At 38.1% G+C, this 16,113-nt stretch overlaps 1 protein-coding gene across 1 annotated transcript; it reads left to right on the top strand.

The window, feature by feature from the left end:
• Positions 1-972: 972 nt before the first annotated feature.
• Positions 973-5,242, top strand: SLITRK1 (SLIT and NTRK like family member 1). The gene has a single exon (XM_043892419.1). It carries the CDS (start codon positions 1,928-1,930, stop codon positions 4,016-4,018), a length of 2,091 nt encoding a protein of 696 aa, XP_043748354.1. The 5' UTR covers positions 973-1,927; the 3' UTR covers positions 4,019-5,242.
• The last annotated feature ends 10,871 nt before the right edge of the window (positions 5,243-16,113 follow it).

Genomic DNA, 16,113 nt, shown 5'->3' with positions numbered 1-16,113 from the left:
AAGAGGAACTGGCCAGTACCTGAATAATGTTTGCACACAGCCTTGGAGACTGGAGATTTCTATCTCCCTCTAGCAGAATGCAACTGGTTATTTACTTGTATGCATTTTAAATTCCTCCAAATGGATGCAGAAACTTTGTGTGTTTGAGAGATTGAGGGAGTGTGTGTGTGTTTGTGATGTGCATGCATCAGTCTGCCAGTGGGTTTTTAAGAGCACTCACGAATCATACTGGGATTTTTCCCTGCCCCCTCCCTTCTTTTCCGGTTCTCAGTGAATGCTTTTGGGTCTGGAATCAAAGATGCAAGCATACATTGTGTTTTCACCCTGCAGACTTAAGTAACATTCAGGAAATATCAGGAAAACCTAACTCTCAAAGACCAAATTGAGTAAAATTCTATAACAAGTTTTAAAAAGTATGTGCCTAAATTACATATCTCACAGCAAAAAAAAAAAAAAAGCATACCCAATTTTATTATGTAAAATATATATGATGTGAATGTATGTTCCAAATAGCCACTTTCAATATGCTAAAAGGAAAAAAAGGGGGGGGGGGTCTCAAAGACATCAAATAGCATAAAACATTGTACTGCAGAGACGGAAGAAATGCATTTAAAGAACCGATGAAAATGGCGTGCGGTATAATTACCTCAAATTGCTGTTCGCTTGACATCCTGACACTAATTTTATTCAAGCCATCGGGAAATAAATGTTTTAAAAGCACTCTTTTCAAACGCCGGAGCTAGTGGGGGCTGTGAGTTCATTAAGGAAAGGAAAGGGTAAAGTTTTCAGTACGGAAAACGAATTAAATAACCCTTTTAAAATCAGCATCTATGTGAATCGCCAGCCTTTAATGCCCACATTTTTAACGCTTGCCCTGTACGTGGATTGATTTTTTTTTTTTCCTTCAGCATTCCCTCACCAGATGGATTTTTGCTACTGCAGATCAGCAGAGGGTGTCAGATCTTTGAGTGCACCAGGCTGGAACGAACAGAGCTTCTTAGCAACTCTCTTCTCCCCCCTCCCCATTCTCGCGTTCTCTCCCTCCCTCAGACAGCTCCCCACTAACCACCCGCCCTCCGCCCCCTCCGCGTAATTCCGAAAGAGCAGAAGAAAGAGAAGGAGAACAAGAAAAGAAGAGCTAGTAACCGAGAGAGAGCCTGAGTCCAGGAAAAAAAAAAAAAAAAAAGGCTGAAGAGGACCGAAGGGGAGGAAAGGGAAAGGATGGACAGCCACAAAACGCAGCGATTGCGGAAATTTTCCAGCGCCATTGGTTCGGCAGCGTGAGTCCTTTGGTCCGGAGTGATTTCAGCACCGGGGGGACTGGACAGCACCTCGGGGGGACTCCTGGGCAACCCGCAGCCACGGCAGGAACTCCATCAAGCAGCCTCAACAACAGAAGCCACTGAAATCCCTGCTTTGTATCAGAGAGGCAAGGTCAGTCCGACGCACAGCCTTGCACAGGCGGTGCGCCTGTACTACGCTGCAGACCCTCTGCTTGTTTCTCTAACATGCACTTGCTTCTAATTACCAGCATTGTTCCCTTTCTGATTAGTGAGGAACTAGGCGAGATTCTGTAAGGGTGTATTTTTAATTTCTGTGTACATATTTAACTTCTTTTTCGTTATCTTTAAAGGGGTGAGGGAGTGGGGTTATTGGTTCTACTTTTTTTTTTCTTTTTTTCTTTTTGCTTGCCTTGCACTACTGTGCCTGGATAGTTTGTAGATATAATTATTGACTGGCGCCTGGGTTGTTGCAGTGCGGGGGGGTTAGGGAGGAAAGAATCCACCCCCACCCCCCCAAACCCTTTTCTTCTCCTTCTCTGGGTTCGGACATTGGAGCACTAAATGAACTTGAATTGTGTCTGTGGCGAGCAGGATGGTCGCTGTTACTTTGTGATGAGATCGGGGATGAATTGCTCGCTTTAAAAATGCTGCTTTGGATTCTGTTGCTGGAGACGTCTCTTTGTTTTGCCGCTGGAAACGTTACAGGGGACGTTTGCAAAGAGAAGATCTGCGCCTGCAATGAGATAGAAGGGGACCTACACGTAGACTGTGAAAAAAAGGGCTTCACAAGTCTGCAGCGTTTCACCGCCCCGACTTCCCAGTTTTACCATCTATTTCTGCATGGCAATTCCCTCACTCGACTTTTCCCTAATGAGTTCGCTAACTTTTATAATGCGGTTAGTTTGCACATGGAAAACAATGGCTTGCATGAAATCGTTCCTGGGGCTTTTCTGGGACTGCAGCTGGTGAAAAGGTTGCACATCAATAACAACAAGATCAAGTCTTTTCGAAAGCAGACTTTTCTGGGGCTGGACGATCTGGAATACCTCCAGGCTGATTTTAATTTATTACGGGATATAGACCCCGGGGCCTTCCAGGACTTGAACAAGCTGGAGGTACTCATTTTAAATGACAATCTCATCAGCACCCTACCTGCCAACGTGTTCCAGTATGTGCCCATCACCCACCTGGACCTCCGGGGAAACAGGCTGAAAACACTGCCCTACGAAGAGGTCTTGGAGCAAATCCCGGGCATTGCTGAGATCCTGCTGGAGGATAACCCGTGGGACTGCACCTGCGATCTGCTCTCCCTGAAAGAATGGCTGGAAAACATTCCCAAAAATGCCCTGATCGGCCGAGTGGTCTGTGAAGCCCCCACCAGACTGCAGGGCAAAGACCTCAATGAAACCACTGAACAAGACTTGTGTCCTTTGAAACACAGAGTGGATTCTAGTCTCCCGGCTCCCCCTGCCCAAGAAGAGACCTTCCCCCCTGGCCCCCTGCCAACTCCCTTCAAGACAAATGGGCAAGAAGATCATGCTACCCCAGGGTCGGCTCCAAACGGAGGTACAAAGATCCCAGGCAACTGGCAGATCAAAATCAGACCCACGGCAGCGATAGGGACCGGCAGCGCCAGAAACAAACCCCCAGCCAACGGCTTGCCCTGCCCTGGGGGCTGCAGCTGCGACCACATCCCGGGCTCGGGTTTAAAGATGAACTGCAACAACCGGAACGTGAGCAGCTTGGCTGATTTGAAGCCCAAGCTCTCCAACGTGCAGGAGCTCTTCCTGCGAGATAACAAGATCCACAGCATCCGAAAATCGCACTTTGTGGATTACAAGAACCTCATTCTGTTGGATCTGGGCAACAACAACATCGCCACGGTAGAGAACAACACTTTTAAGAACCTTTTAGACCTCAGGTGGCTGTATATGGACAGCAACTACCTGGACACGCTGTCCCGGGAGAAATTCGCCGGGCTGCAAAACCTCGAGTACCTGAATGTGGAGTACAACGCGATCCAGCTCATCCTTCCCGGCACCTTCAACGCCATGCCCAAACTAAGGATTCTCATTCTCAACAACAACTTGCTGAGGTCCCTGCCCGTGGACGTGTTTGCTGGGGTCTCGCTGTCTAAACTCAGCCTGCACAACAATTACTTCATGTACCTTCCAGTGGCCGGGGTGCTGGACCAGTTAACGTCCATCATCCAGATAGACCTGCACGGAAACCCCTGGGAGTGCTCATGTACCATTGTGCCTTTCAAGCAATGGGCAGAACGCCTGGGTTCCGAAGTGCTGATGAGCGACCTCAAGTGTGAGACGCCGGTGAACTTCTTTAGGAAGGATTTCATGCTCCTCTCCAATGACGAGATCTGCCCCCAGCTGTACGCGAGAATCTCGCCCACGTTAACTTCCCACAGCAAAAACAGCACTGGGTTGGCGGAGACCGGGACGCACTCCAACTCCTACTTAGACACCAGCAGGGTGTCCATCTCCGTGTTGGTCCCAGGACTGCTGCTGGTGTTTGTCACCTCCGCCTTCACTGTGGTGGGCATGCTCGTGTTTATCCTGAGGAATCGAAAGCGGTCCAAGAGAAGGGACGCCAACTCCTCGGCGTCCGAGATTAATTCCCTGCAGACAGTCTGTGACTCTTCCTACTGGCACAATGGGCCTTACAACGCAGATGGGGCCCACAGAGTGTACGACTGTGGCTCCCACTCGCTCTCAGACTAAGACTCCCAGCCTGGGTAAAGCAGAGGCGAGAGGAGGAGGGGAAGGATGGAGATGCCCCTCCATGGCCCCACTCTGCCAGCATCCCCGGGGTTGGGGTAGGTCGGAGGAGCCCACACCCAAGTCCAGCGCGCCCCGAGGCTTGATGGACAAAAGTAAATAAATAACTCTGGACTCGCTCGACGCAGAGGGTCTGACCCCTTTAGTTCCCTTCGGGAAACAAAGAGCAGACTGTGGTGAGCTGGCGGAGCGCTGCCAAATCGCTCTTTGCTGCAGCCCCTTTTGACAAAGCCCAGCAGGAGCCCTGCTCAGAGCTGAGACGGTGCCCCTCCCCGCGGGGGAGGGGCTGGAGGGGCTGGCTGCCGCGGTCCTATACATATATACATATACCTACATCTATATAGAGAGATAGATTATCTATTTTTCCCCCTGTGGATTAGCCCCGTGAGGAGGTGGGGGCGCGAAGGCTCCCTGTTGGCTACGGAGGGATGGGCGGTTGCACGAAGGCATGAATGTATTGTAAATAAGTAACTTTGACTTCTGACAAAAAGTGCTGCATGGCTCGCATGGAATCCACGCGCTCCAGGGACGCTGCCCTCCCAGCGACTGGGGACCCCGTCACGTTCACAGCACCCACCCTCTTCTTACCTGATAAGTCCCATCATATCAAACTTTCTATAAACAAAAATACAGCATAATCAGAAAGTGCCATTTCGCCATTATTTGTGATCGGTAGGCAGTTCAGAGCGTTACGTTTACTGTGAACAACAACAACAACAAAAAATGTAAAGGTTTTATTTAGGATATTTGCATGGCTAGTCATCAGTCCATTTTATGAGTTAAAAATGTATTTTGTTGAGCAAAGTTTTTATGGGTTGTTTTGGGTTTTCTTTTATTTTGTTGGTGATTTTTCTTTTGGAGGGGGAATATTTTTCTATACATATCCAATAATGCCTTCCATCTGAATGTAAAATAAGTACCCATGATTTCTATTATAGTATCAGTGTAATTATTAAAAAAAAAAAAAGATTTTGAGGCAGTTAAGCATGACCAATTAATGTCACTCTAGTGCTTAGGCTGCGATCCTATGGTAGCAATTCTGTGCTGGTGTAAATCTTACTTATAAAGTAGGAAAAAAGAACCGAGGAAGCACGTGGAACTTACTAATTCTATTCGAGGATTTTATAATGGCATATTTTTTCAGTATTAAAGTGAAAATGTTTTCAACTCTGGGTCCTTACATTTTTCCAGCTTCGTATTTGCAACATGGTAAATTGGATTTGCGGTGGAAGGGATGCGGGAGGGGGATTGTTGGGGGGTGGATCCCTTTAAGAGCTACGTTAAGGCTCTCTCTTTAATCCTCTCAGCTTTTTGCCCTTTAGTAGCTCCCCTCCCCCTCCATCCCCGCCGGGACTTTTCCAGCTTTCCCCCTTGGTTAAGTAAGGTCTTTCCCCGACACGCCCCCTCCCCCTCCCTCTTCCCTCCCTCTTTCTGCGGCAGTGAATCGCTTTATTAATCCTGGAAATCCCTGGCTGCTGCTGCTGCTGCATACACTGCAGATATATTAAGGATGTTAGTAGAGATTTGATTTAATTGACTGTCTAGATCGGTCTCATTAAACAGTGGAGGTTTCATTGGTCAGCACTCTTTGATGAAAGACAGCCCTAATGACTGGCATTTGAGATGCTGCTGGCATTTTGAATTCAACATCTGCTGAAAACGGTAAAACTAATTAGTGCCCACCCACCCTCCCCGCCCCAGCAACTGCATATTGAAATTTGTTAAAGCACTCATCTTTATGGAAATCAATCATTATCCTAAAGAAGTGTTTCTCTGCTATCATTCGGATTTCTGGTTGTGGCCCAGTAATTAACAAGAAAAGCATTGAACTGTTTGAATTTTATGAGCCAGTGTAACTCTGGCCTCAATCATATTCCTCTGGGATTTCTAAGCAGTCTATTTTATCAGCAGTTAGGGGACAAAACAGCAAATAAAACCACAGTGTTGATGGGGTCTGCATTCCACCACATATCCACCCTTGAGAAGTATGTTAAAAGACTGCAGACCACAGATTTTTTTAAAAAACAACAACAAAAAATCACAATTGTAGGATTGTAAATCAGCTAATGAAAGCCCCCAGAGCAGTTGTAAGATTTGCCTTCTAAAACTCATATTCTAAAGAGAAGAAATTTCCCAGAACAGTGGTGTTCTAGAGTATGTATTATTTATTTTAACGCTTTTTAAATAAAATCTTTATTATAAACCATGACTATTCCTAAGGCCATTCATCATTTTCTCTCTTGATTCTTTTGTTTGTGGACTGCATTTCATAGTAGACTGATTCTAACCTACTATTCTTTGACAAATATTATGGGTTCTTATTAATTTATTTAATCATTTTTCATGTCAAGACCTTAATTCTTTTATGGAAAGACAACTGGGTTCCTGGTAGGCAACCAACAGATTTACTCTTGATGAAAAAGTTGGGAGAGGGAATGAGTTATATATTCAAGGATGCTATGACCTTAAAAAGGAAAAGGAAAGATGGCAGATGTTCTATGTTTTTAGTGGAAAGTGACCCTTGAAAGATACCTAGTGAGGCATGATGGTAATTTTTAAACTGATATGTTAGTTTAAGTCAGGAAAATAGAACTTCTGGTAGAAGGTATGTGCTGGGACCTGACCTTTCCTTCATACTAATTAGATGAAACTAAAATATAGGAGGCAAAGTTTAAAGTATTTTTTAAATATTAGCTTCAGTGGTTTTTGAGTGGTCATTGTGTACCAAAAATGTACTAAGTGGTTTACAGAATTGTTTAATTTACCCCTCACAAGCACAGAATGATAAGATGTTGCTATTTTCATTACACCAATGAGAAAATTGAGGTTTGAGGAGAGAAGGCAATAACTCAAATCTCATAAATAATGGGGCTGTATTTAAACCCAATTCTCCTCATACACCAAGAACTCACTCTGTGTATGGAGTAGTCATATACATTTACCTGTTAACTTCTTAAAGAGTGCTATCCTTTTTATAAATACAGTATAAAAATTAAGGACCCTGGGTGTATCTTCTTAATTCATTATGTATTGATGGCCCTTTATATTTTCAGTATGTCTTGCAACAGAAAGCATTGTCCTACATTTGAAGGAGATAAGTTTAGTGTGTTCTCTAAGACTGTGTATGAAGACTTAATGTATAAGAAAAAAGATGAATGTGCTTTATGAATTCATGAATTATATAAATTCAAGTCAAATCTAAATAATGAATATATTGATTCTAAAATATTAGGGCCATCAAATATTATAATACATAACAATATATGTTAAAATCTATGTAGAAAAGATATTCATGATTTCATAGAAAAGAACTTTTATTATTTATTTAGACCATGTTTTATTTAGTTTAATAAAGTATCTCTGTCACAATTATATAAACTAAAATATAGTAAATATACTTTTTAGTTTGCAGGGTATATAATACCATAAAATTTTCATTTAGAAGTACTTAGCTTCTTGTCTTCATTTTAACATAAAATGCTCATATAACTGTAGTTACCATGTGCTTTAGTTAAGATATCTTGTTTCCAGTTAAATCATCCCATAATTCATCAAAGTAAAAGAGATTTTAGTTGGGCCAGATGGAAAAGGAGGAAAGAAGATATCTTGTTCAGTTCCACTGCTTTAAAGAAAGTAGTACCTTCTGTGGCTGCTGGTGTAACTAAGAATATCCTAGAATTTAAGTTGTTGCCATAGAAATTTATTGTTTAACATTTTTTACAAGTTTACTGAGTAGGAAGTTAGAATAGCTGATCTAATATTCTGTTACAGGATTCTTTTTCTTATCTTTGTTTATATTAAATGTAATTGAAACAGTCAGGCATTTTAATATATGTCAAAAGTATATTGGCTATTTCAAGGACAGTTTGTTAATTTGGCTTTTTCCAGGGTTGCAGATAGATATTATTGGCATGTACAGAGAGATGGATGAATTTGCAAGTTTGAATAGGGAAGTATGTGTTTTTAATGTGTTGGTAGAATGTTACATAGAGTGTTTTCTAATTTAACTCTTCTGATAGCTAAATTTTAAATATTAGTCTTTTTTTTAATTTGTATGCTTATTTGACCAAAAAATGGAAATATAAAATGTGCAAAAATTCATTTTTAGCATATGTTCACTTTTGGTTCATCTTCTTTATTATTTCAATCTATTCTAAATGTAACATATTAAATTTTAAAAGATGAGCTGTGTATGATAACAACAGGTATAGTAAGTATAGTAAGTATAGTAAGGCATACTCAGAATTACTAAGATATATGAGTTGTTTAAATTTGGCCCAGAACCATAAAAAAGAAGGCTAAATTAAATAAATTTCATTTAATCTCCTGGCATTGTCTTACAACTCTAAAGTGACCAAAAATATGATTATAAAAAGTGATATACAAGACATGCAGGACTTTCTTGGTGTTGAGAATGTTTCAAAGAAATGCCACTAAATGATTTTCTGAACGCACATGTCACAAACAGAGCCATCCTGAAACCTGAATCAATAGTGACTCTGTTCTGGCCTATCAAAATTTGATTGGGTTTCAGAAAAAATTAAATAGTTAAGATAATAACAGATGAAGTGTTTAAGACTTGTAACTTTATAATTATATGGATCATGAAGGAATCATCTTCATTTATTGAAGCCCAAGATCACCATTTGTCCTCATTTGATTGGCAATGTCCAGTTTATTGGCTTAGACTTCAAATATCTAATTAATCACTCTTCTCATTCCATTTGCTTTCTAAATATAAACTATATTAATACTTCAAAAATAATTATTTTTTCCTATTTAAAAGCTTACAGAGTAATTATCTAATAATTGAAAGAATTTTGAATGAGTTAGAACCTAAATATTAAATTGGCAACAATAATTGGGTACTTGTATGAAAAATATTCTAGAAGCTCTCTTACGGCAGTTCTAACCTCAAGGAGTTCACAACAAGGAGTTCACAAAGATGAGATACATACATCTTTCTAATTGTATAATAGTACATCATCAATAATTTTTAAATGATGTGATGTCACTAGAAAATTTTGTTTTTATCTTTTAAGTAATATAGGATTTTGGCCATTTGGATAATTACAGTTGTCACATAAGTTTTGGAGACAGTAATGGCACCCCACTCCAGTCCTCTTGCCTGGAAAATCCCATGGACGGCGGAGACTTGTGGGCTGCAGTCCATGGGGTCGCTAAGAGTTGGGCAGACTGAGCAACTTCACTTTCACTTTTCACTTTTATGCTTTGGAGAAGGAAATGGCAACCCACTCCAGTGTTCTTGCCTGGAGAATCCCAGGGACGGGGGAGCGTGATGGGCTGCCGTCTATGGGGTCACACAGAGTCGGACACGACTGAAGTGACTTAGCAGGAGCAGCGGCATAAGTTTTATCTCTTGTTCAAAGAGTTGAAAATCTTAAAACAGTGTTTTAAAATGAAAGAGATACTTGCATTACTTTGCTAGGTTTATTTTCATTTATTCTTTTGTAAAATGGGAATAATGTCTGCTATTTTGTAAGTTCGCTAAGACTTTTCTAACTAATCCTTCTAAGAAGAAACCGTCAAACAAGTTTTTATTTTAGCAAATGAATGACAGATGATTTTCAATGTTAGTTACTTGAGAAATCACATATAAATTTAGAAATTTGAATAAAATATTTTATAGTATCATAAGAACTACAGAATAGCTGTTTCTGGGTATTTGATTTGTGTCATTTACAGTATACATAATGTAGATAACAGAAGCTTTAATATATTACATATACTTGAAAATTTTTATAGTAAAGCTAATGTTCCCCTAGCCATTTCTTATTTAGTAAAACCCAACCTTCAGTTATCTAGTAAAGTGTTCCAGATGGACAAGTCCAAGAATTAACAAGCAGAAAGCAATAGGCAAGTTATGCATTTACTAACTTCTATGCATTATTCTCTTTGCCTTGAGCTCCATTTCTTTTCTTGGCAGAAGAATACAGGAAGGAAGCATGTTCAGCTGCAGCATATCAATAGAAAAAATCAATATATAGTGAAAAATGAGAAGTGCCTGAAATGTAGATGGTCAATCAACAGTGCAGAGAAACAAGTTTCTCTGCATCCCAGGAAAGGGGGATGAGTGGAAAGGGTGACTGTTACCATAACAATAATGGCTCTTACCAGATTCTGTGATATTTATTGTAAAATTTTCTTTTTTAAATCAATATCTTTTTAATATTTCCAAAGTGCATATGATACAAAACTGTATGCTCATGATTATGATAGTAATCTGATTTGAATAGTATGTGTAAATATGTAGAACTTTTGGCCACTTCTCCATAAGGTTGCAAGAGTTGGACACAACTTAGTGACTAAACCAACCAACATAAAATAATAACATTACAACATAGCAAGTGAATTTGAAATAATGACATTGCCTATACATTATTGTAAAATTCACATGTGTTACTCTAAGCATTCTTATTTATTAAAATAACCATTTTATATGCTTTAAGTAATCCTATATGACTAAATTACTACTGTTATCTAAAATATTTTGTTGTATAGTATGTGCAATGATATCAAGTAATGATTATTTGCTAATATTTATTTGCTAATTTAGATGGTTTCTGCAGCTAATCTGATAAAGTGACAAATCCAGTTAACTTTGCTAATTGGATACATTTAACACCAGTTTGGATTTCAGTGGCTATATATTTGAGTTTGGCTTTGTCATCACTGAGTTGGAAATTTACGTTATGAACTTTACAAGATTCCTCAATAATGGATCAAAATTGGCTTAACTCGTTATCAGATGAATCTAAAGGGAATGAAATTAGTAAAGCAAAGAGTTTAATTCTATTAATCCCTCTGCTTCCTGAATAACTAAATGTGCTCTGATGTCTCAATACATGCTTTAATGAGGGAACTTAGCTTTATTATTATTATTATTATTACTGGGGATCAGAAAATGTTACATTTTAGATTTTTCAGCTAAACTTTGGACAGCATTTGTTTTTTTCACCAGAATGGTCAGCATTCCAACAATCAGGTTTCATGTTACAGATTGTATTTTCTATAATCAGGCATTAAGAAATGGCAAGCAGAGTATTCTAGGAGAGTATTACAGCCTTATGGTCTAATATTATCAGGAATAAAACGAAGTCAAGAAACTAACACCTGGAAACAGTAATAATCCCAGAAAAAATGAATTACATGGAACATTATGTTACTATTATAACTTTAAATTTATAATACCAAATTAAGAAGAAAGTCAAATCAGAGCCCTTTTTATTTATTTTTTTATTTTTTTTATTTTATTTTTTTTCAGAGCCCTTTTTAAAAGTATTTGCATAAGCATGACATCACTTAGAGCCAGCCTGAAACTATCTGTGCCACAAGCTTTGTACAATGTAGAACTGTTTTTTCAAATCTTCACATGGCTAGCTAACTTGGTGTCTGTTAAATTTCTATCCCTGAAAGCCCAATTTATACACTTGATTAGTAATCAAATTCGTAATTGGAAATAGAATGAGTTTCTAAGTGCATGGTTTTTAATTCATAATATCTTAAACTAGTATGACATATTTTAAGAAGAGATAATTCAGTCCAAAATATTGAGAAATGTTTTGACTACAGCCTTTATAGTAATGCATTCGTAGATACTAGTACAATTGCTGAAAAGTAATAGCTCAATTTTTAAAATACAACTGCTAGTGGCAGCTGTATGTACCATGTAGCGCAGGACACTTCAAGGAGGCAAAACTGCGTGGTGTCAGGCAGATACATCTTAATTATGCCTAATTTAGAAAATTGAAGCATAGAGGAAGAAAAACAACTGAAGATGATGGAAATTTTACCTTGATATTTATTGATTTCCTATGCATGCCAAGCACTTAACTACACAGAAAAGACTAGAATTCTGCTTATCTGAATTTACATTCTATAGGGGATTACAGAAAACCAAAGATAATGGTAAACCATTGACTAATGAAGAGCTATGAATTAAATACAATGAGGGAGAGACTGACTTCTTTTTTTAAGGGAGGTCATGGAAGTTTTCTCTGAGGACATGATGCATGAACTAAGTGGAAAATGTTAACAGAGGATCATTTGAAGGCTGGATAAAGAGAGATCCTGGCAAATAAATCAAGTACAAAATATCCTGCTTTATCAGTGTTCATAGATATTTGAGGACTAGAAAGAAGGCCAGATTGGCTGCCGTCTGGCCATAGGCAGATATGAAGTTGGAGAGACAGAAAGCAGAGAATGCCTTATAAACCACAGCAAGGAGTTTAAATTTTTTTTTTTAAACATTTATTTATTTATTTGGCTGAATCAGGTCTTTGGTGGCATGCGAACTCTTAGGTGCGGCATATGGGATCTAGTTCTCTGATCAGGGATCAAACCCAGGCCCCCTGCATTGGGAACACACAGACTTATCCACTGGACCACCAGGGAAGTATAACATAGAGAGATTTAAGTAGGCAAGTGGTAAGATCCAAGTAGTTTATATAGCCATTTTGGCTTGTTTTGTTGTTCGTTGTTGTTATTCAGTTGCTAAGTTGTGCCTGACTTGTTTTGACCCCTTTGCCTGCAGCACTCCAGGCTTCCCTGTCCTTCATTATCTCCCAGAGTTTGCTCAGATTCATGTCTATTGAGTTGGTGATGCCATCCAACCATCTCATCCTCTGGCTTGCTTAGTGAGAATGAATTATCAGAGGGGAAGGAGAAGTCAAGAAACTGCTGTTGCAGAGCTTGGGAAAGCCATGATGGTGTCTTGGACAGTTGTGGTAGTGGTGGTGGAAAGAAGTGGTGCGTTGTGTGGTATATTTTCATGTCCAGCAGAACTTTGTATCAGAGCAGATGTAGGAGTGCCAAGGAAAATAATATGAGGGTTACAAGGGTATGTGTGTGTATTTTCTTTATCAACAAACTTGATGGTGGTAACTTTTATTGAGAAGGGAAGGCTAGAGGAAGCAGCTGTAGGTTTTAGAGTTCAATTTTGAACATGGTAAGAGTGAGATTCCTAGTTACAGATTCTGAGTAGACTGCTGGACATAGAAATATGGAGTGCAGGGGGAGTTTAAGGAGAAGAAAAAGTCTTGGAATTCATCATTCATCTTTTATCGATGGCTCCATTTGATAGAATTGAAAACTAAACCTATGGTTGTGTTTAACTGGTACATGCTACCTTCAGGGCAGACTTACTTAAAATTGAATGTAAACTTGATTCTAGACATAACTGATGTAGAAAAGTTACAAAACATGTATGATATCTCTCATGTCTGTATATTTCTCCTCAAACCAGAAGACCCTATATAAACCCTAGCAAAATATTCATTTAAAAAATCAATTGAAAATGGAAAAAAAAAAATGGTTCAAACAAGGCTAAACAGCTTATAGTAAAAAGGGACAGTGTGAACTTTAAATTGAAATACTTAAGCTGCTGCTTTAATAAGCATATTTCTGAGTGAGAAGAAAGCAAGCAATTTTATCCATTACCAGAGACAAAAGGCTAAACTTTTTTTTTTCCCCAAGAGGACAAATTTCTGGCAAAGGAAGATTAACTTTAATAATCAATCATAAAATAAGACAGGATCAGGTTCTTCTTATTTGGTAGTTAGTCAAGTGTTGGACTCTGTTTTGAAGACTTTATTTTACTTTGGCTTTCAATTCTGTGGTTTGGTCTGGTTAGCTGTTCAAAACCCTATGTCCCATTTGGTATTTAGTCCAACTTTTGAGTAGATAACACAGTAAAAAATATTTAATGTTTTCCTCATAGAACAGTTTCAGCACACCATCACTGACTGTCTCTAATCCCTGACAATTTAAGTGTAATTGAACTTAATCTTCTGAGTAAATTGTGATTACTTTTCATTTTATTTTAGTCCTGTTGAAATTCAAATAGTCATTTTAGAGCTTGTATAAGGATACTTTTCCCACAAGGCTCTAAGTGGCTTCAGTTCTTTCTGTTTGGTTGGGATGCCATGACAAAATACTCAGCTTATTCTTAATAAGAAAGCTAAAAGCTTTCTCACAAGACAGCCTCACGGTGCTACAGAGTGTGAAGTCTTTGGGATCATATGTGACCCATGGCAAGGAACTTAGTCAGAAGGTCTTGATTCTAGATTATGTTCTCCTCTAACTAGCTTTGTGATGCTAGGCAAATCTCTTAACTCAAAGAAGTCCCAAATTTCATACCTAAAATGAGGCTGTTGGACTACAATCAAGGGGTCAGAAAAAATTTTCTATAATGGGCCATATTTAATAAGTGTTTTATGCTCTATGGGCTAAGATGCAAAATCTAGGTTATTTAGGAAATACTAAGTCCATATGTAAATTAAGTAGATGTGTCTCAAACAAGAGAGAAAACAAATTTCCAAAAATTTATGTTGAAAAAGTTAAAAACTTTATTAACTGAGATTTAAATCTTATATAATTTTTACATGTCATAGAGTATTGTCCTTTGGTTTTTTTCAACCATTTAAAAATGCAACAAAAATTCTTAGCTCACAGGTGGCATAAAAACAGGCCGCAGAACTGATCTGGCCTGTGGAAGGTGGTTTGCCATTCCCAGGACTAGATTAAATTCCTCTAATAAAGCTCAAATAGAAGCTTTATTATAGATTCATTGAAATATACAAAACTGTTTTACATTATACATATTATATAAAATTTTCCAAATTATATGGGATGTATCTAAATTTTTTCCATTCAATATATGGATATTTTATATTATGCCAGGGAATTTTATCATAATATAATTCTAAATGTTTACAAAATAGGCCAGGGGTAAAATAATGATTGAAGAGGTCTAACAATAAATTGGTCATGTTTGATAAGAATTATTGGAGTAGTTTAGAGTCTCATGTCTAGAATCAGACTGTATCAATTCTAATCCTAGCTCTGGCTAGCTGTGTGAACTTGACCAAGTTATTAACCTTATAGCTCCTTGATTCTCTCATTTGTAAAATGCAAACAACAATGATAGCATCTACTTCATAGTAAGTCATTAATATTAAATGCATCAGAGCACTTAAAATGCCTATAAGAGGTTACTACATTATGAACTTTCAGGAGGCTTTTAGCCATTAAGAATAATTCCTCTATTACATAAATATTTTTACATAATTCTCAAAATATTTATATCTGGTAGGTCATTTTTTAAAATTTCTATTTTCCAAATAAAGAATCTGAAGATTAAAAAGCACTTTGACAGAGGCAGAGTCAAAATGCAAAGCCAGATCAGAGGGACTTTAAAACTAATGCATTTTAGCTTCACAACTGGGTACTTGATGGGAGATTATCAGTATTTATCTTCCCCAACTTTCTGTGACATTTTTTGACATCAATTTTGTTGTTTTTCCAGGGATTACAGACATATAATGTTATCTTGTTATGTTTCTCCATTCCTTTCCTATGTTGAAGTAAACACATACTTTAAAAAAAAAAAAATTTAACACAATTAACTTTACCCCCATCTCCCAGCTTGTTCTACTATTGTATAGTACCTGATACTCTGAAATTTAATTTCTGTTCCCTTTGTGCTTCCACTTCATAAACTTCATTTAAATCTCTACATTGTGGCCATTTTTAACTAAGTCACAGATAAAAAAGAAAAGAAAAACCCTCAAGCTAAATAATACTAAGGTGACATGGTGGCTTAACACAATATGTGTTTTTTGGGTTTTTTTTTTTTTGCAAAAGGTGGCGTATTTAAAAAGTCTAATAGCAGCATGATAACAAATAAATGCATTTTTAATGCTAGCATTTCAATAGCGATATTTGGCAGGAAGACTTAGTTTGTCACCTTTATGTATAAATATGATATGCTATGGAGCCAACTGACTTTTTTATTAATGAAGAAATCTGAGAGATTGCTTCTCTATCATTTAAGAAAATGAGAATGGAGAATTTTGCCTTTTTGCTGCTTCCAAGGTGTCCAATAGAACTGGGAAAGGAATTCAGATTGGTGCTATTATAAAACAAATTCTCCACCAAAATCAGTTATAGAACTGAACAGCTATTACATTTGATTTTGAAGATTCTGTATTAATTTGTATACCACAGACCACAGTTCT

Source organism: Cervus elaphus, chromosome 30 (genome assembly GCF_910594005.1).
Source record: "Cervus elaphus chromosome 30, mCerEla1.1, whole genome shotgun sequence".
Classification (NCBI taxonomy): Eukaryota; Metazoa; Chordata; class Mammalia; order Artiodactyla; family Cervidae; genus Cervus; species Cervus elaphus.
The sequence above is the reverse complement of the archived record's forward strand: the minus strand, read 5'-3'. Positions and strand labels throughout refer to the sequence as shown.